Consider the following 19,842-nt stretch of genomic DNA (forward strand, 5'->3'; position numbering starts at 1 on the left):
CTCTGCGTTTCCTACGACACATGTTGCACCGAGGGCCGAGGTTGGTTTGCTGACGTTTTTGTCTGGTCCACTTTAAAATGTTCTAACTAGTTGTCAACATTTAAAGAGGACAAGCGGTTACACACAATTCCACATTTCTGCTCTTGTTTAAGAACTAGACTACCAGCCCAGGCTGGGTCAAGGTACGCAGGCACCCAGTTCTCCACCCCAGGGCGCCCCTGAACCCTGGTAGTTCCTTTCCTTTCCTGTCCTCTGGGTGCTAAAATTCCACTTATCCTTGGAGGATTTACCTGACACTGTCCCCCGGGGAAGCACTTTTCCTGGACTCCAGTCCCTACTGCTCTTTGGGAAGCTGGGGAGGGTGACCCAGAAATCAGCCCAAGGGTTTGAAAAGCTGCGTGGAGCCCGCACAACAGCCCAGCTGGATGGGCCTTTTGTTAGCGTGGCTGGAGAGGACGTTTACTGCCAACTGTTTCCCTTATTGTGCTGAGGTCTGTGTTACCGGGGCCACAATCCCTTCGGCAGGAGCCTGCTCCTTTGATCTCCCATTTTGCCAGTGAGGCCTGAGAACACTTCTCTCTGGGCTTCCCCCAAAAAAGGAGAAGAAATACCACTAAAAATGTCCCAGAACACCATCTTTTGGTGAAACACAAAGAACCAAACCAAAACAACAACAACAACAAAAAACAAACGCAGAGAGAATTTTCTCTGAAATAGTTTATAGAGGCGCTTGTAAACATGATTTGAGATGACTTACAGGAAACGAGGAACAGAAAGGGCCCTCCAGATCGGACTGCTCCCTATCCAGCTACCGGTCCCCGCAGGCGCGGTTGGCTCACCTAATAATTTATAAAAGACACTCGTGTCTGGGAACCGTGAGGCCGGATGAAATGACAGTCACTCCGGAGAGGCCTCAGGCTGACTCAGCCGGGGACCGGCCTGGGTCGGGGCGCACGGGTCCTCCGGCCCGCGCCCCGCAAGCTCTGCAGTGGTCCCCGCGCCCGGCCGGCCGCCGCACGCTTCCTGCGCGAGCGCCTAGTAGAGGACCCAGCGCGTTCGCCCCGCCCCGCCCGGAGCAATGGCGCCGACGCCGGGGCGCCTTCCCACCCTGGACCCCTGCCCCCGCCCTCCACGAGCGCACGGTCACCGCGGGCGGCGGCTCGGAGGGGCTCCCGGTCCCCGGAGCACGGCGTCCCCGCGCCCTCGCCCGCTGGGCGCCCAGTCAGCTCCCGTCGGCTCCGGCCGCAGCCATTTTGGAGGCAGCGGAGACAAAGAGCGAGACCCCATCGCCGTCCCCAGCAGGCCTCGGCCGCGATCCTAGCCCGCCGCGGCCTCCCGCGGTCGACCCCGGGCCCGCCCGGCAGCCCGCACCCCCACAGCCCGCAGAACCCCGGCGCCCACCGCCCGGCCGCTGTGCCCGGACGCCCGCCCGCGCCCCGGCCTCTGCCGCTCGCAGCCATTGGCCGCGCCTTTTAAGCGCGCGCCGCGACCAATGGCGAGGCGCCCGGCTACCGGGCGGGGGGGCACCGCGGCCAATGGCGAAGCGCCGGGCGGCGGGCGGGGGCGGGCGCGCCGCCGCGCCTGCGTAATGCGCCGCCGCCGCCCTCCCCCCGCGCCGGCCGCCCGCGCCCCCCGCCCGGCCGCCGCCCCCGCCCCGCCCGGCGCGCGCCGCCCCCCGCCCGCCCCCGCCGGCCGCCAGCCCGCCCGCCCGCCCGCCCGCGCGGAGCCGCCTCCCCGCCCAGCGCCGGCCGAGCGGCGGCGGCGGCGGGCCGAGGAGGAAAGATGGCGGCGGGCTCGGATCTGCTGGACGAGGTCTTCTTCAACAGCGAGGTGGACGAGAAAGTGGTGAGCGACCTGGTGGGCTCGCTCGAGTCGCAGCTGGCGGCCAGCGCGGCCCAGCACCACCACCTCGCGCCCCGCGCACCCGCCGGCGCGCTCGGGAACCACGCCGGAGCCGGAGCGGCCGAGGGCGCGCCCGCCGCGGCGCCGGAGCCGCCCCCCGCAGGTAGAGCGCGGCGCGGCCTGAGCGTGGCCGGAAGCCGGCCGGGCCCGCGTCCTCACCGCGCCGCCCCGCTTGTCCCCGCAGGGCCGGCCGCCAAGCTGAGCGCTCTCGAGGCCAGCGCGCCGCCGGGGCCCGGAGCCGGGGCCTGCTCGGGACCGGGGGCCGCGCCCGCGCCCGCCGTCAAGCCCGCCGCCCGCAACGGCCCGCCCGGCGGCCCCGGCGCCGCGCAAACTTTGAATGGGAGCGCCGCGCCGGGGAACTCGCCGCGCGCCGCCGCACCTGCCGCCAGCCTGCTGCTCAACGGGCCCGCCGCCCGCACGCCGCCCCGCCTCGGCGCGCCCGCCGCGCCCGCGCCCCCTGCCCCCTCACCCCCCGCGCCCCCCGCGCCCGCTGCGCCCGCTGCCGCCCCGCCGCCGCCGCCGCCCGCCGTCGCCAGCCTGGCCCGGCCGCCCGGTGCCCCGGCGGGCCCCCCGGCGGCCGCGCAGAACGGGGGCAGCGCCGCACCCGCCCCGGCCCCGGCCCCCGCGCCCGCTCCCGCCCCGGCCCCAGCGCCCGCTCCCGCCCCGGCGCCCGCCGCCAACAGTCAGCCCGGGCCCGCCGCGCCGCCCGCGCAGGTGGCCAAGGCCGACTCGCCCAAGACCGCGGCGCCGCCGGCGCCCCCGCCGCCGCAGACCCTGGCGGCCAGCTGCCCGGCCGGCGCGGGGCCTGGCATGATCCTCGGGCCAACTATGCAAGGGGCGCTGCCCGCCGCCGCCGCCGCCGCCGCCGCCGGCACCCCCACCGGGCTGCCCAAGGGCTCGGCCAGCGCTGTCGCCCAGAGCCTGCCCCGCACGCCCTCGGTCACCACCAGCGGGATCCGGGCCACGCTGACGCCCACCGTCTTGGCCCCTCGTCTGCCACAGCCGCCCCAGAACCCGACCAACATCCAGAACTTTCAGCTGCCCCCAGGTGAGTGAGCGACGCGCGAGTCTGCTGTCCCAGCTGGGAGTCCAGGAAGTTGTAGGGTCTGGCACGGGCCTGTGGGAGCCGAGCTGTAGCCGTGCCCAGGGGCAGGATGTCACCCGGGGTGAGAATGTGTTCTTGCACGTCCCGGTGTCCTGTGGCAGCTGGGGTCTCTTACCTGGTGCAGAGGTTGGTTTCAGTTTATGTCCTTGCCTTGCAAAGTTTCTGGGCCGGTGCTCACAGTTCTCCTCCCGTCCTCCGTGCAGTGCAGTGGCAGCAGGCGCTGCCGGGACACCTTGCTGGGTTATACAGGATGGAGAGACATGGCCTGGGTCCATGGTCTTCCCACGCTTGGCACTTCCCCTCTTGTGTCAGGGATCAGACATATGGTCTGTGTCCTCACTGAGCTTCCCTGCTCCTTTAGTTTCGGGGCTGTGATGGTGTTCCCGGTGGGTCGTGCAGAGTGACGTCCCCTCCTTGAGGCTGGGCAGGTCTGCATGGAAAGCTGCTGCTTCCCTCCTAACACCAGGATGACAGGCACCCCAGGTGAGCCCTGGAGGACTCCTGGGCACACAGCCTTCCTGGGATTTCAGCCCTTCCCATCCCACAGTGGGGTTCAGCTCCGTGTGATCACTTAGAGGACGCCTGGTTCCTCTGATCATGACCGTCCAGTGACACCAGCGGCGGGCACATGCTGTCCAGTCAGCGGGTCTCCTGGAGGGTCAGATGGTGCCGGACCTCACGGAGCCCAGCGCGCTCAGTGAGTCCACTCAGTTTCCTGTCATCTTGGCGCTTCTTTGCGTGTGACAGTGCAAGATCCCCCAAGCGTTCTGTGTCGCCGCTTGGTTCTGGGATTCCCAGGCAGAGGGAAACTCGAGCACTTGCTGTGCCATTTTCTCTCTTCTGTCCCCTGCACTCGTCAGCGTGGAGTGAGTGCTGAGCTTCTGGAGAGCTCCTCCCTGGCTGTGTAGTAACATGTGCTGCTGGAGCAGCTGCTGTGGTGGCAGAAGTAGTAGAAACAGCACCTCCGTGTCTCCTCGTGCTTGCTGGAAAGAGCATGGGTCACCCTGAAAAGGAATTTCAGCGTGTTAAGAAGGCAGGGTTTCCCTGTCCAAGTCAGTGAGCTTGGGCAGTGGTGCAGAGCGTGGCGGGGACCTGTTTCTGTACGGGCACTGGTAGAGAAAGGGTGCAGCCCCAACCAGGGGCTACTGGGGCACCCGTGCTTGAGGAGGAAGAGGTGGTGTGAGATGCCGCTCATGACATGTTGTGTTTGTTTCTGAGTTTGTCAGGGTGTTTCATTGACGGTTCTCTTTTGTTCGTTGATGTGCCTCCTGACCTGTAAGTGGAGAATGTATAGGCTGATCTTTAGTTACATTTAAAACAGGAAATTCGTGCTTATAGTTCATTATGTAAAACGTAGGATACTTTTGACCTGTCCACGGCCATGTCCTTTCGGTGGTCCTGTTGGCTTTAGATTTGTCTTTCTCTTACCAGGATGGTCCCCACATTCCGCTTTTGTTATTTAAAAGTGGGCGAGTTTGTCAGTGAAGTTTGTGAGGCAGGTGCTTGGCCAGGTGTGCAGGGGTGGTGAAGAGGCCGCTGGTGCTGCATGAGGCCTGCAGGTGTGGTGGTTTGGGGTTCACTGGATCCCCTTCCTCTGAGCCTCAGTATAGGTGCAGCCCCTGCCGTTTTTCTTCTGGGGGAGGAAGCTGTGGTTCAAAAAGGGTGTCCTGTCTTTGTCATGGGTGACCGTGGACTCACTTTCATCTCTGTTCAAATGTCAGTATTAAGGATGTGTTCACGTGAGAAGCAGACAACTCCTTGATAAAAACTGTAAAAACACTGACTCGTTGCGTGAGTTCTCATGAGTCTTTGCATTAGTCCTGTGTGAGAGCAGAGAACAGCTCGTGTTGACATTTGCGTGACAAATGCTGAGAGCTGTGTGTGAAGAGGCCAAGTGCTTTCTAGAAAATAAAAGATTTACGCGCGTCTCTTCGTGCATGTTGACATACTGATTGGGGACGCTGATTAATTATATTACTTCATTTTAATAACAGTAGAAACAAAAAGAAGTGTAGTTAAACTTTTCCCAGTGCCCCCAAACCAAGTACCCTCTTTTAAATAGTGCAATTTAGTTCAGTAAATCAAAATGACAGGAAATTCTAGTTGCGTCTAGTTGATTGGTCAGAAAATATTAAATTCTATATGGTATTTTCTCTTCATTGCAGCGTTTTATCATAAAAACTTATAAAGACGGAGTAGACGTAGGGTAGTGGCTAATTCTTGTTACAAGTCATTGATACCCACGTAGGAAGAAGGGATTAGGAGCCTGCCAGGTGTCACAGCCACACATAGGTGTCAAGTGAAGTAACAGACTGGTGACAGTTGTGAAGGAGGGCGTGCCCCTCCCCGCGCCTTCCCTTCCTGTAGGTCAGAGTCCGGGGTGGGAGGGGAGAGAGACAGGTGTCACTAGGCCTTGAGGGCCAGTCCTAGGCCTTTCATGCTTGTCTCACAGCCCTGGTGAGCTCATGCCGACTTTGGTTGTAGCAAACTCCGTCTTGATGTTCTGTCAGGACAGTCTTGTAAAGAGATGTGTTTGTTTTTGTGATTAGTTTGTTCCTTTGAAACTACCAGAATCTAAATTTTGTCCACCATGGGACTAAGAAGGACACACAAGAAGGCCGTTGTCAGGGTAAGGGGTGAAGGGGGTGGTAGAAGAGGGGAAAGGGGGTCAAATTTGTAGTGATGGAAGGAGAACTGGCAGATGACGTATTACACAGTTGTACACTTGAAACGTATATCATTTTATTAATCAGTGCCAGCCTAATAAATTTCATAAAGACTGTTGTCCCCAGAGCACTGGGACGCGCTGGTTGGTCTTACATATCTTAGAGTAGTTGTAACATCACAGTAACATTGTGATTATAGTTGAAAGAAGAAAACAGTGATATGACACAAATTAGCACGTGCAGAACTGGTTTTAAGAGAGCTTTTCAGGTAGGTGTTACCTTAAAGGTCCCCATTTCTAAAGGTTATCCTTTGGCGTGGCCAGTGAGCGTTTTCTGCGGTGTGTATGTGTGTCCTGCTTTCGCAGAGGCTTTGCCCCCTGTTGCTCTGAGGCTTGGCCAGTACAGGCTCTCATTCCAGGGCAGGCACCGTTTCCCCCTTGGACTAGATACAATGGCCTAGGGAACATTTTCATGAGACTCATTGAAAATGAACACTTCCGAGGTTCAAGGGCTCATGGAGACAGGTGTCTGGGGCGTTGGTTCCCAGTCACTGGGAATTGAATTATTTGTCCGCAGGAAAAGAAAGAGTGCAGAAGCGGCTGACCGTGCTGCTGGGGCCACCACGCTGAGCTCTGGGAGGGCTGCCCCCAGCTGGGTGGCAGAGCGTGTGGGGCTGGGCACTGAGCTTACAGGCACTGGAAATTCTGGTGGCCAATGCTTGCAGCAAGTGTTTTGGCACAAGGGACATTCTTAGAAGTTTAGATTTTGTTCCTTGAGGGTACTGTTGCTTTCTGACCTGGGACAGAATGTGGGGTTCTTCGGAGCCTCAGTTTTCCCAGCTGGAAAGTGGGGCTGACCATTTCTGAAGCACTGAAATTGCAGCAACGTGAACGGTGCACACCGCTGTCAAGTGGTGCTTGTACGCTTGCGCTGGCCCAGTCCCGTCACATTTGCACTGGTTTTCAGACGTTAAACTGCTCTGGAAGCAGCAATGTCTGCAGACAGTTTCTTTCCCATCAAAACCGTGTCCAGACGGGCTGTGTTCTCAGTGCCCCGGGAGTCTGCTGCGGTGGCTGACGCTGGTCTGTCAGTGAGAAAGCTGCCCAGGTTGTCGCAGGTGGGTCATAGACCTGGGGGACGTGTCATGCAGGTGGTGGGGTGGGGGGGTGTGGGGGGGCGGGGATGACAGAGTCGCAGCTGCCTGCAGAGGCTGTGGACCTGGGCGTCGGCCTCGCTTTAGGCCAAAGGCCTTAACCGAATTGTCCTTTTGATACACTTGGATAACAGTGACATTTGAAAAGAAAAAAGAAAAGTAACTTTTTGCCAGCGTACACACCTGCTCTGACTAGTTCTACTCAGTGTAGGACAGAGGTCGCCTCCACACTGCCGGCTTGGAGGGGCGGCCGCAGGTTGAGCAGGGCACCCTTCCGCACCCTCTGTCTGTACTTCGCTCCTCGCTGTCCCCATGGCCTGTAGGGTGGACAGAGCCCTCTGGGGGCTGGGTCGGGATGATGTTTCACGCATATGCGGGTGTTTTTGTCTGGTGGTCCTCACATTGTAGCAACCAGGAAAGGAGTCCCTTGTATCCTCCTGGGTGTCTGTTTTCACTGTGTACTGTGTTTAGGGCAGAATGACTTGAGTTTGAAAAGTGGGCGGCTTCCTAAGCCCTTTATGTTTTGCCACATGAGGGGTGGGTCCCTATTTGTTCAGGCCCCATAAGAAAGCAGTTAGGAAAAGTGGTATCCTGACTACGTGGGTGGTTGATGAACCCCAGGGGCCAGAGGGCGGGGCTCCCAGGGTCATTCTGTCCCCACTACCTGGGAGGTTGAGTGCCTGGCCTCTCAGTTGTGTGTGGGAGTTTCCCATAAACACCTGCACAGAGTTTCTGACAGGTGGACGCCGGTCCCCTCGCCAGTGGTGTTTGATCAGAACGGGAGTGACCCAGTTCAGGCCCTGCCCTAGAAATGACGCTGCTCCGTGACACAGAGCAGCAGGGCGGCCTGTGCCTGTTTCCTTGAAACCTTAAGAAGAAGGAAGGTGGCTCCTGACAGGCTTGCCAGGCGCATTTCAGTGTGAACGTGCTGCCTTCTTCATCTCACTGATACATTGGAAGAAAGCTTTTCTATAAACAGCTAGTCAGTGTAAGCTGATCAAAAAAAACATGATTAACAGCTGTTTTGAAAATCTTGAAGCAGAGATTTAAAAGGACTCTGGAGAAAGTTGCCTGAGATTTGGGGAAATTCGCATCGTTCTCCAAAGCACGTTTCCTTTTCTTGACGTTGATGGTCCCGGCAGTCTTAGGTTTTCTCTTCAGCCCTGGGCAGCAGCGCTGTCAGGGCTCTCAGCTCTGCAACTTGCCTGGGGCTGGAGGCCGCAGATGACTGACTTAGTCAGGCCTCGGCTAGTTACCAGTTAAAGGAAGGAGGACAGCCCGGGGGAGGGGCTTTCGCAGGGACCTTCCGTCCTGGGTGCTGGGCACTGCTGGCTGAGGGGTCTGTTCTGTTTTCCGCTGTAAGTTCCAAACTCTTGGACTTCGGCACCTCTGGAAAGTGGACCAAGTGCGGTCAAGTTATGCTGGAAGACTGGGGACTTGATCCCAGGAGGGCCATGAACGCTTTGAATTAGAAGTTTTGATGTTTACACATCCGGGAACATCTGTGCCAAGTCATTAAAACCTTCAGAAAACAGAGATATGAAAATTGCCCATAATTTGGGACCCGCCCCCATTTTAAAAGTTCGTAGGCATCCTCCCCTCCCCCCCATTTGGCTTCCTTCTGTGGCTGTCCACCTAGCTGTGCGCTGCTCTGTGAGGGGACGGAGGACGGGGACACAGGCGGGGATGGAGGCCATGGAGCTCCCTGGTGGCCACCGTTGTCACCGTGAGCTCAGAGTCCTCTGCAGCCTGTGACACTCAGTTGGACTTCGATTTTTCCGTCGTGAAATTAGAGCCTTGATGGGACCTTCTGCCTCTTCCACGTGGCTTGCGAGGAAATGACACACGTGCTTCTGTTGACCCCCAGACTTGTGAGGAGGAGTGTGTCTGGGTGAAGGGGGTGGTGCGGGGTGGCCGTGCCCACACTAGGGAGCTCATACTGCAGAGGTAGGGCAAAGCTAAAGCCGGTCTTCATGACTGCGTCAAACTGGAGGTCAGGCTTTGGAACCTGAGTGCAGCAGTAGAAGGTTCTGTGGCTCTGCATTGACTTGTTTTGGGGGCGGGGGGGCGGTCAGTGGTCTGAGTGGACAGAGCAGCACACCAGGAGCAGGACAGCTAAAGCCTCCCCCCAGTGCTGTGCACCCGCCAGGCAGGTGTGTGCCCGGTGGGTAGAGCGGCGACAGGCGGCCGGAACACTGCACAGGACGGAGAAAGGCCCGTGGGGTCAGCAGGGAGCCCGAGCGCATTGGGAAGAAGGGGCTGTGCGGACGTCCTGCCAGCATCACGGCGGGAAGAGCGAGGGAGACAGCTTTCTCCATTTTTAAGCTGCGGTTCGAGCAGTGGGCCAACTGCTCGAGACGAGTTTGTAAAGACATGTTTATACCTTCCATAGGAGCTGGTCTTGGTGGTTTCGGATATGCTCCATATCCAGGTTGAAGTAGGTGGTCGTGAGCACAGCAAATCACGGGCCAGGCCCACGGCGTGTTGACTTTGACCTGTCAAAATGCTGCAAAACAGTGGCACCCTAAGTGTGATGACAGTTATTTGAAGAGTGGGAAAGGAAAGCAATTTTTTTTTTTAAGGAGGGCACTGCTCACAGTGGCCCATGTGGGGATCGAACCGGCAACCTTGGTGTTAGCAGCACCACGCTCTAACCAACTGAGCTAACCGACAAAAAAAGAGAAAGCATTCTTGAGTTTGTTAAAGGAAGCTTTAACTGTTAATAAATAATTATTAGTCCCTTGAAAATGACTCTTTTCCTACTGCTTTTTTTGATTATAAAATTAGTTTTATTCATTATAGGAAGTTGAGAAAGAGAGGAAACTGTGAAGGAGAAAATAAAGCCCCTTGTGCTGTAGCTGTGCCCAGACTGTTGGCAGTTTGGTGTCTGTCATCTCAGCCCATGCTGGAAGCAGATGTGCTGTGACTTTTACATTTGGGTCACCCGTGGTCCCACCCGCCACGCGTGAGCCGCCTGAACCTGCCGTGTTGAGTGCAGCCCCCTCCCTTGGTGGGCTTTGAAGCTCCTGTCTCCTGGTTCTCCACGGTCACAGGCCTCTGTGACACTGCTGAGATCAGTGACCTTAGGTGACGGTCTTTGCACAGCTCTGTGTGCGTCTGATGGGTCGAGCATTTGCAGATCTTTGATACCAGTTGCCTTTGTACTGTGGGCACTTTGAACACCATGGTTTTAGACCCAGGCCCAAAAGATCACTTTTGAGGGACCAACGCATTCTGCAGGCTTCCTTGAGAAAGTTGTATCTCGTTTTAATTTGCATTTCTTTTGCCTAAGTGAGGTCCAGCCTCTCACGTGGGTGTTGGTGGAGACTGGTGCATTTGCATTTGTTCATTCTAGGGTGCCTTTTGGGCCAGTGAGCGGGGCTGTTGTGGGTGCTCGGACCCCTAGTGGGGGGGCGGTTTGGGGGGGTTGTTTCAAGGCTGACAGAGCCCTTGCTCCCAGGGGCTTCGCTTGGGGTGGGGGCTGGGCAGTCAGCAGGTAGGCAGAGTGTCAGCCCGTTTTCCCATCCTCGGTGTGATAAGGATCAAGAGCATGCCAGACCGAGTGACCAAGAGGGCACTGCTAGATTGTTGGGGTGGCCTTTCTGAGCAGGTGACATTGGAACCGAGATCTGGGTGATGAGGAGGGAGCCAGTGTGCAGCCCGTGACCTGGGTTCCAGGTACAGGACGGAGCAGGGGCCCGAGGGTGGGTCAGAGAGGGGGTTCTGGCTGGAATGGGTGTGAGGGCCCATGGGGACAGGTGGGGCCGGCTGGGTCACACAGCCGTCGTAGGCCGGTGTGCCACAGGGTTGTCTGTTTCAGGTGTGTTGGGAAGCCGTGGGAGGATTTTAGGCAGGCAGCGGTAGAAGCTGATTTGTTTTGGTATCACTTTTGAGTCTGTGGGCTATGGAATGCAGAGGTGGTGGCGGTGAGGGGCAGGATGACAGCAGGGGTGGAGGGGGCAGGGGCAGCAGCATCCAGGCGAGGGCGGGCGGCTGGGCCTGGGCGCTGTGTGGTGGTGGAGGGAGAGCTGTGGACATACAGGACTTACTGACAGGTTTGGGCACCTTAGGGCAACTGAGATTGGGGACCGCAGCGACACGTGTCGGGAGAAGGTAGAGCCTTCTCTGGGGGAACAGTGGGGGTGGGGAGGAGGACAGGTATCCCTGTTTGGACATGTTAAGTTTGAGATGCCATTTCCGGGAAGAAACATCAGGTATATGGGAGCTTGGGGAGAGGTCAGAATCTGGGAGTCATGGCATTTGATGGAATTTACGTTCATGGGGCTGAAACCCCCAAGGGAGTCTTGTGCTGGAAGAGCAGTGAAGGCTGCCTCCTGGGCAGACTGTCCAGCGGTGTCCAGCGGTGTAGAGGGTGGCAACGGGGAGAGGTGGCCGCCAAGGAGAGGCCAGGGAGAGGGTGGGCACGTGGGGCCAGGCAAAGCTGGGCCATTCAGTTGCAGGCCTTTCTGTGGGGTACTGCTGTTTTAAGAGTTTTTTATTTTTTTTTAAAAAGATTTTATTGGGGAAGGGGAACAGGACTTTATTGGGGAACAGTGTGCACTTCCAGGACTTTTTTCCAAGTCAAGTTGTTGTCCTTTCAAGCTTAGTTGTAGAGGGTGCCGTTCAGCTTCAAGTTGTCCTCCTTTCAGTCTTAGTTGTGGAGGGCGCAGCTCAGCTCCAGGTCCAGTTGCTGTTGCTAATTGCAGGGGGCGCAGCCCACCATCCCTTGCGGGAGTCGAACCGGCAACTTTGTGGTTGAGAGGATGCGCTCCAACCAACTGAGCCATCCAGGAGGCAGCTAAGCTCAAGGTGCCGTGTTCAATCTTAGTTGTAGGGGGCGCTGCCCACCATCCCTGCGGGACTCGAGGAGTTGAGCCAGCACTTGTGGTTGAGAGCCCACTGGCCCATGTGGGAATCGAACCGGCAGCCTTCTGAGTTAGGAGCACGGAGCTCCAACCGCCTGAGCCACCGGGCCAACCCCTTAAGAGCTTTTTATGCTGTAGGGAATGTCTGTTATGAAGATAGCAAGTATGTCATGGCTTCTCTGCCTTCTCACTTATGAAGATGGCTTAGAACGGACGTTGGTATTCTTGGTGTGGCACCTGCGTTGATAAGCTCAGGTGGTTTTGCAGTTCTCGTGTGTGCGGTGGTGGTCTTCCTGCTGGGTGCTGACGGACAGATTCTTGAGTCTAGATTTCTGGAGCCACACTGTCCTGGGAAGAGAATCTCCCTGGATGAAGAGGCCGGTAGGTGAGGTGGCTTATCAAAGACCCCTCCGTCACTTCCCTGGAGGGGCTGGGCCCACAGTGAGGGGCCGATGCATGGGGCCCAGGCTTTTGGAAGAGAAAGTCCATGGAATGGAGTGTTTGCACGATGAGGAGCTGTCCCCAGGAGCTACCATTTCCCCGAAAATAAGACCTAGCCGGACCATCAGGTCTTATGCAGCTTTTGGAGAAAAAATGAATATAAGATCCAGTATTATATTATGTTATATAGTATTATATTATATTATGTAAGACCCGGTATTACGGTAAAATAAGACCAGGTCTTATATTAATTTTTGCTCTAAAAGACTCATTAGAGCTGATTGTCCGGCGAGGTCTTCTCTTTGGGGAAACATGGTAGCACACGTGCCATCTGTCCTGGAGACCCAGGTGAGGGACGTAAAGACTGTCCGGCAGCCACTGAACTTCTTGTGCTTCGTGGGCCCAGCCTTGAAAGGTCCGAACAGCTCCTGCAGGCTCTGTTTTGCTCAGGCTGAGGTGGTCATGCCAGCTGGAGGGGTGGCCTGGTCTGGGGACATGAGTCCCTTTCTTCTGCCTGGGGGCTGTCCTGGTGGACAAGCAGTGGCCCCACTTGTGGCCTCGCGGGCCGGGCAGTGGTTTGTGAGTTTGGTCAGTCGGTTGGTCAGCAAACAGTAGCTGAGGAGCAGCTCAGCTCCGATCTTGCAGCCTGTCCTCAGGAGTGACTCCCTGATGGGGCCACCGTGATGTGTTTGTAAGGGGGGCGGAAACGTGTGTCGGCTCTGAAATGGAACATCCCCAGCCACTCTGGCCCCTGGTGCTGTTTCTCACGTCGACACTCTGTCTCTTCTGTTCATTTTGGACACACCAGAATTTTCTCTGCTGCTTTGGGCTCATGAGATAACCAGTCAGGTTTGGTGCCACTTTGTTATGTATTCAGCAGTTAAGAAACTCAGGTCTGAATGTCTGCATTGAAAGCCCTGGAGTGACGTGGTCCAGACGGCCCCAGGCCACCTGCAGTGGGTGCCTCGTCCAGCTCGGGGAGGCGTGGAGAGCCCTGAGCTGTGCCCTCCAGGGTCCTTGGGGTCCAGGCCGGGTTCCAGATACTCAGTGCCGACCCCTGCTTCCGCTACGTGCCGAGGTTTGGAAACCACTGATGTGCTACGTGGGTCCTGACTTGGGGACCACGGGCAGGCTGCCGTCTCCAGCGTGGGACTTCACAGTCCAGACACACCTCTGCATGGGTTTCTGAGACCACGCTCCGGGATGGGGTCGGCTTGGCCACCTGCTTGGGACCTGCTGCTCTAGAGAAAACTGTGGCTCCAGTGTGGAGCTACAGGCCTGGCCTTGGTGACACGGGCAGAGTTTCAGCTCCTTGAAGAAGAGACGCTGTCACGCAGGGACGTGTGAAAGCGCAGAGTGGTGTGCTCTCGGTGTGTGTGCGTTTGCAGCTGTGAAGGGCCACATTTGGGATCTGTGTTGTCCCCGCAGGCCATGGGCATGTGTTGGAGGGTGGGAGGTTGTCCAAGGCTGTCCTGGGACTCGCTGCAGGTGGCTGCTTCTGGGGGGCTGGGGTGCGGGCCTGTGCCTGGGCCCTTCACCTTCACCTGTCAGATTTAATTGCTCTTAAAGAGATCTGCAGCTCCTAGGGTAACTTGATGCAATCCTGTGTTCTGGCTGGGAGACGCCTGGAGTTTTCTTGTAACTGTGTGTCCTTTGAAACTTCCGGAGCCAGCAGGACGCTGAGTGCAGCATGGCGGGCAGGTGTCAGGTGGAGCTCCCGGCAGTGAGGGCGCGGTCTCCGTGCTTGGCCCACTGTCCTCAGGGCTGCGCTCCCTTCTGGCTGCTTCTCACTGGCCCCCTGCGGAGGCTGTTCCACTTCACAACCTTACTAGTTTCTCGTTGCTTCTAGAAGGAAGCCCAGACTCCCGACCATGGCCTGACCTTGGGGACGGGGGTGGGGTCCCAGTCTGCCTTGGCCCCAGAAGACGCTCACCTCCTCCCGCATCGGTCAGCACGCCAGGTCACGGCTGCACCTTCAGCCGCTCTTGCTCTGCCGAGAATAGTCCTCACCTCCAATCCCCACCTCCAGTGTGGCTGCTGGACACCGTCCTCTGTGGTCCCCACAGCAGAACCAGGCACTTCCTCAGGACCAGCGTGTCTCACTGCGCCTATGCCGTCGGGTCCTGGCGGTGGGGCAGGTGCTTCTGAGCCTGTGCAGGTGACTCTCTGTGGCCTTACATGCAGGCAGAGGGCACGGCTGTGCTGCGTTCACTGTGGAACGTCACCATCAGCATGGCGCTCGCTCCCTCGCGTGCCGGGGATGCCGGGGGCCTGAGTCGGGGCCTCCCGGAGGCGGTCGTGGTCTCCACGTGGCAGGCGGGGCCGTGACTGTGGAAGGCCTCTAATTGAGACGGAGGACTAGGTGAGAACAGGTACATGTGTTTGGGTCTCAGAAGCGTAGAACTGAATTAGTCACAGTCTTTGGGCCCTGCACGGCCTGCTGTACTTATGTGGTTATCGTAACACTTTAATAAGCATCTGCAAGCACGTCCCAGAGAGCTGGGGCCCCGCCGGTGTGCCGGGTGACTGTCCGGCCCCCTCCTCCCTCGCGGTGTGTCACCGTGGCCACCGCACGTTCGCGTCCCTTGTCCCGCCTGCTCACGGCCTCTTCCTGGATGACGTGTTTGATTTCACGTTTAACTTTGTAGAGAGGGTGCCATGCTGTGGGTCATCTTATGGGGCCTTTGCCACTTCAGTGTCACGTTGCCGAGACCCTTCCATCCTGTGCTGGGTGGTATTCTATTGTATGGAGCCAGCACCACGCTTCACCCTCTTTCGGTCATTCCTGGAAAGGGCCCTCACGGCTTGCTGGGTCCCCTGCCGGGGAAGCAAGGAGCACAGTTGTCCTGGGGGGTGGTCAGCTCAGGAGACACTGCCACATGCCACCCACAGGACTGTACAGATTTCCACTTTCCAGCAACACACGAGCCATTGGTGTGTGGGAACTCAGGCTGCTTCTGGGTGTGCATGTCGGGGATGTCCACTGCATTTCCAGGTGGGGGGTCCGAGAGAATTGACATGTGAGTCTGAAATTCACAGGTGGGTCCAGGGCTGGGCCTCTGGATGTGGTGGGTCCCTAAAAGGCTGATGATATTTTAAATCTGTCTTGGGGGAAGGGCAGTATAGGCAGGGGGAAAAGAAGACAGCTCAGAGACCTGTTCTGGTACTTTGTGACAGCTAGGGGTGGGACAGCGGGAGCCCCCGGGGGGTGGGGGCCAGGTCCTGGGGTCAGGATTTTGTCACCAAGGTGAGTGTCTTCACCTGTCATGTGTCGGTGGCTGGTTGGGGAGGTGGGGACACCTTTCTGTTTGGCCCCTGCAAGCTGGACGGGCCAGTTCTGAGTGGGAGCTGAGGCAGTGCCCTGGGTTCAGCAGTGTTTCGGGGACCTTGTTTCAGAAGGGGAACAGACGTGGGAATGGAGTCTAAAGACAGTTTCTTAGAGATTCTAGAACCGTGCTCTCCAGTAGGAATGAAATGCGAGGCACACGTGTAATTTGAAGTTTCTAGTAGCATGTGACAAGGCACAAAACCCTGAAGGTATGAGAAGCTGATGTTAATTTTAGTGCATCATAGTTAACCCCCTGCATCCAAGGCGTGGCCATGTCGCGTGTCGCCCAGGTCAGGTTCTCTGAGCGCTGGCCTCCCTTCCCCCCGGCCCCCTGCAGAACCCGTGTGTGCCTTCAGCGTAGCTGGGTCAGATGCTCACAGCACCTGTGGCTCGTGCTGGCTCCTCGGTACATTCGTGTGGGACGAGGCAGGTTTGCCACAGGGGCCAGGGCCCAGGGCCCCAGTGTCATAGGGCAGGACAGCCAGCAGGCTGCAGGGAGGGACGGGGTGGTGCCAGCCGCTGTGGGACTTGAGCTGTCTGGTCAGGCCCCTTGGAGGAGGTCGCTGGGTGAAAAAGCAGGAGCTAGCACTGGGCGGGAGGGACGCCGAGCCAGGGGGAGGGCGGTGTCATCAGGCTGTGCCGTGTGGCCTTCCTGGATCTGGCCTCCTGGACGAGGGAGGGTGAGGAGCTGAATGGCCGAGCCTCATCTCCCCTGGGGGGAGAGAAAGAGAGCCTGCCCTGGCGAGGGCAGCGGCTGTCGGCGCGGTGTCGGCGGAGCAGGGCAGGTGTGCAGGTGGCCGCTGGTGGCTTCGGGCTGGACGGCAGGGAGAGACCTGGGGAAGAGGTGGTGGGCAGTCCTGCCTCCTCCCCTGGGCGGGGCAGGGCGGTGGGCAGCTATCCCCGGACTTTGTGGGGGGCAGTGTGCACTGTGGCCTGGCCACAACAGGTGTTACCTCACCATGAGAAGCAAACCCGAAATAAACAGTTCTCTCCGCAGAGACACAGCCTAGCTGGCTGGAGAGCAGGGCGCGTCGCCAGGGTGGTTGGGTGAGCGCAGCCTCCTGAGGTGGCTGGGGGAGCCAGGGGTTCTGGTGATTGTTCACCGGGCGTTTTTCAGAGTGAAAGGAGGACACGTGATCATGGCCTGGATGAAAAGTGTAAACGGGCTGTCCCGGGCAAGCTGGCCCCGCAGCCTGCCTCGTCCGCCGCCTTGGTGCTGACGTCTTGCTGGAGCCATTGCTGAGTAAGTAGAAGAGGAGGGTGCGTGGCCGGCAGCTTCTCTGCCCTGCACCTCAGGCACCTGTGACTGAGCCCCGCCTGGCTGAAAAGGAGGTGCCCTGAGCCTGTGTTGGAGGTCCCGTCCACCACGGGTGCCTGCGGGCTCCAGGGCGTGAGTCCCGCCGGCTCTCCCATCGTTCCGGGGCCCCTGGAAGCCCCTGCTCTCCAGGTTGAGCGCAGTGTATCTGTTATTTCTGGGGGAATTCCTTCCTTTCTAAGTAATTTCCTGCCTGTCTTCTCTTTCTGAAACACCTTTACATTTGTCAGGAGCCCTTTCTTGTGTTTGGATGGTTGGTTGTCCCATGTTCTCTCTGTTTTGGGTGCCCGATCTTGCCAGCACCCCCAGAGTTGTTCCACAAGGAAGGGGCCCCGCTGATGCCCAGCGCCAAGGACAGCACGTGGCACATAGTTGGCCCGCAGCTCTCTGCGTGGTGGAGCCTTTCATGACGTGTCGGATGGCCCTGGCTTCTCTGAGCATGAAAGGAGCGAGGGGTGGAGAGCCGTGATGGCACCCTGACGCCCTCATCTCTGGGGGTCACATGGGAACTTTTGGTGCCAGAACGGCTTCAGCTTCTTAGGAAAGGACCTCGCAGCCATTATTTCGGTGCCTGGAGCCCGGACCTGCGGCTGCTGCGTGCTGTCCATGTGGTCTCCTGCTTCCTGTCCACTGTCACTGTCCACGGCCCGCACGTCCCCTCCCCGGGACCTGGCAGTGCCCAGCAGGCCTTCCTCCCCGCTCTTCTTCCTGGAGTCTCTTTCCTTCTCCTCATGCATTTGTTGAGATCTCTGGTCCTTTTCCTGTTTTCTCCTGGTGGGGGTGGGCACCGTTTAAATTCCTTTCCTCCTGATTTAGTGGGGTCTTGGTAGGAGGAGGGGTGTGGACAGACAGTAGATGATTCTGCCAGTCAGCCAGCTACTCAGAGGCTACTTCTTCGGGGGGGGGGGGGGGGTTTAGAGCCACCTCTCTGTGGAGTCCCTGATACTAGCAAAGGCAGAGTGGTGGTTTTTTTTCAGTTGATTTATTATTATTATTATTATTATTATTGGGGAAGGGGAACAGGACTTTATTGGGGAACAGTGTGTATTTCCAGGCCTTTTTTCCAAGTCAAGTTGTTGTCCTTTCAGTCTTAGTTGTGGAGGGCGCAGCTCAGCTCCAGGTCTAGTTGCCGTTTTCTGGTTGCAGGGGGCGCAGCCCACCATCCCTTGCGGGAGTCGAACCGGCAGCCTTATGGTTGAGAGCCCACTGGCCCATGTGGGAATCGAACCGGCAGCCTTTGGAGTTAGGAGCATGGAGCTCTAACCGCCTGAGCCACCGGGCCAGCCCCCAGAGAGTGGTTTTTAATTTTTTTTTTTTAAGTAAAGAATTTTTTTAGAGTAGTTTTAGGTTCACAGTTTGTCCATCACCCACCGGAGGACATCCCGGTGGCTTCCAACTTCTGGCGATTGTGCATAGAGCTGCTGTCAACGTCCGTGTGCAGGTTTCGTGCGGACAAGCTTCCAGCTCCTGTGGGTAAATACCAAGGAGCGTGATTGCTGGATCCTAGGAGTATGTTTAGCTCTGTAAGAAACCGCCAAACTGTCCTCCAAAGCGGCTGCACCGTTTGCTTTCCCCACAGTGACTGAGGGTTCCCGTGGCTCCACGTCCCCGCCGGCGTGTGGTGTCGGTGCTCTGGATCGTGACCGTCCTGACGGGTGCAAGGCTGTCTTGTTGCCTTAATTTGCGTTTCCCTGATGACGAGATGGGGAGCATCTTCTGTGCTTATTTGCCATCTGTGTATCTTCTTGGGCGAGGTGTGCTCAGGTCTTTGGCCCACTTTTTAAATCAGGGTTTTCATCTTCTTATTATCGAGTATTAAGAGTTCTTTGTATGTTTTGGAAAACAGTCCTGAATCAGATGTGTCTTTTGCAAATATCTCTCCCATCTGTGGCTTGTCTTCTCATTCTCTTGATATTTGTCTTTCGTAGAACAAGTTTTTAATTTTAATTAAGTTCAGCGCATCCATTTTCTCTCTCGTGGATCGCGCCTTTGGTGGTGTATCTGAAAAGGCATTGCCAACCCCAAGGTCATCTGGGTTTTTCCTGTTTTCCTCTAGGAGTTTTGTGGTTTTGCATTTTACTCTCAGGTTCGTGGTCCATTGTGAATACATTTCCGTGAAGGGTGTAAGGTCTGTGTGTGGATTTGTCTTGTTGCACGTGGGTGTCCAGTGGTTCCAGCAGCGTTTGTTGAAGAGACAGTCTTTGCTCCTTTGTCAGAGGTGAGTGGACTGGACCGTGTGCGTCTGTTTCTGGGCTCTCCAGTCTGTCCGCTGATCTGTTGCCTGTTCTTTCACCAGCACCGCGGTGTCTCGGTTACTGCAGCTTCAGACTGAGTCCTGACGCCCGTGGCGTCAGTCCTCCGACTGGCTCCTCCCTTTCAGTAGTGTGTCGGCCGTGCTGGGTCTTCTGCCTTTTCTCCGGGTGACGGTCAGAGTCCGTCTGTCCAGGTCCGCACAGTGACGGGCTGGGGTCTGACGACATTGCCGTGAATCTTTAGATTGAATTGGGAAGAACGGACATCTTGACAATGCTGATGCTCCCTGTCCGTGAATGTAGCATGTTCTCTATTTAGTTCTTTGATTAGTTCATCCGAGTTTTGTAGTTGGCTCCATATAGGTCTTGTATGTATTTTGTTAGACTTACACCTAAGCATTTCATGTTTTGGGTGCTAATGTGAATGGTGGTGTGTTTTAACCCATTTGTTCCTTGCTGGTACATAGGGAAGTGGTTACTTGTATATTAATCTTAGGTCCTGCAGCCTTATTATAACTGTTTATTATAGGAGTTTTTTTGGTGAGTTCTTTTGGGTTTTCTACATACATGATCATGTGATCTGTGAACAAAGACAGTTTCATTTCTTCCTTTTCAATCTGTATACCTTTCGTTCCTTTGATCGCACTCGCTAGGACTTCCAGGGCCATGTTCAAAAGCAGTGGCAAGAGGGGCATCCTTGCGTTGTACCTGGCAAGGTATGTGGGAAAGCTTTGTTTCTCACCAGTAAGTCTGATGCTTGCTGTATGTTCTCTGTCGATGTTCTTGATAAAGTTGATGAAGTTTCCCCCTCCTCC

General features: G+C 57.1%; 1 protein-coding gene across 1 annotated transcript in view; it reads left to right on the forward strand.

Annotated features, from left to right (window-relative positions):
- Positions 1-1,737: 1,737 nt before the first annotated feature.
- TAF4 (TATA-box binding protein associated factor 4) overlaps positions 1,738-19,842 on the forward strand; it is a 62,926-nt gene continuing 44,821 nt past the window's right edge. The window contains exon 1 of the mRNA XM_033094949.1: positions 1,738-2,950. Within this exon, the coding sequence (XP_032950840.1) occupies positions 1,783-2,950 (1,168 nt within the window). The 5' untranslated portion in view covers positions 1,738-1,782. The remainder of the gene's footprint in view (positions 2,951-19,842) is intronic.

The sequence above is a fragment of the Rhinolophus ferrumequinum genome, chromosome 23, assembly GCF_004115265.2.
Source record: "Rhinolophus ferrumequinum isolate MPI-CBG mRhiFer1 chromosome 23, mRhiFer1_v1.p, whole genome shotgun sequence".
NCBI lineage: Eukaryota > Metazoa > Chordata > Mammalia > Chiroptera > Rhinolophidae > Rhinolophus > Rhinolophus ferrumequinum.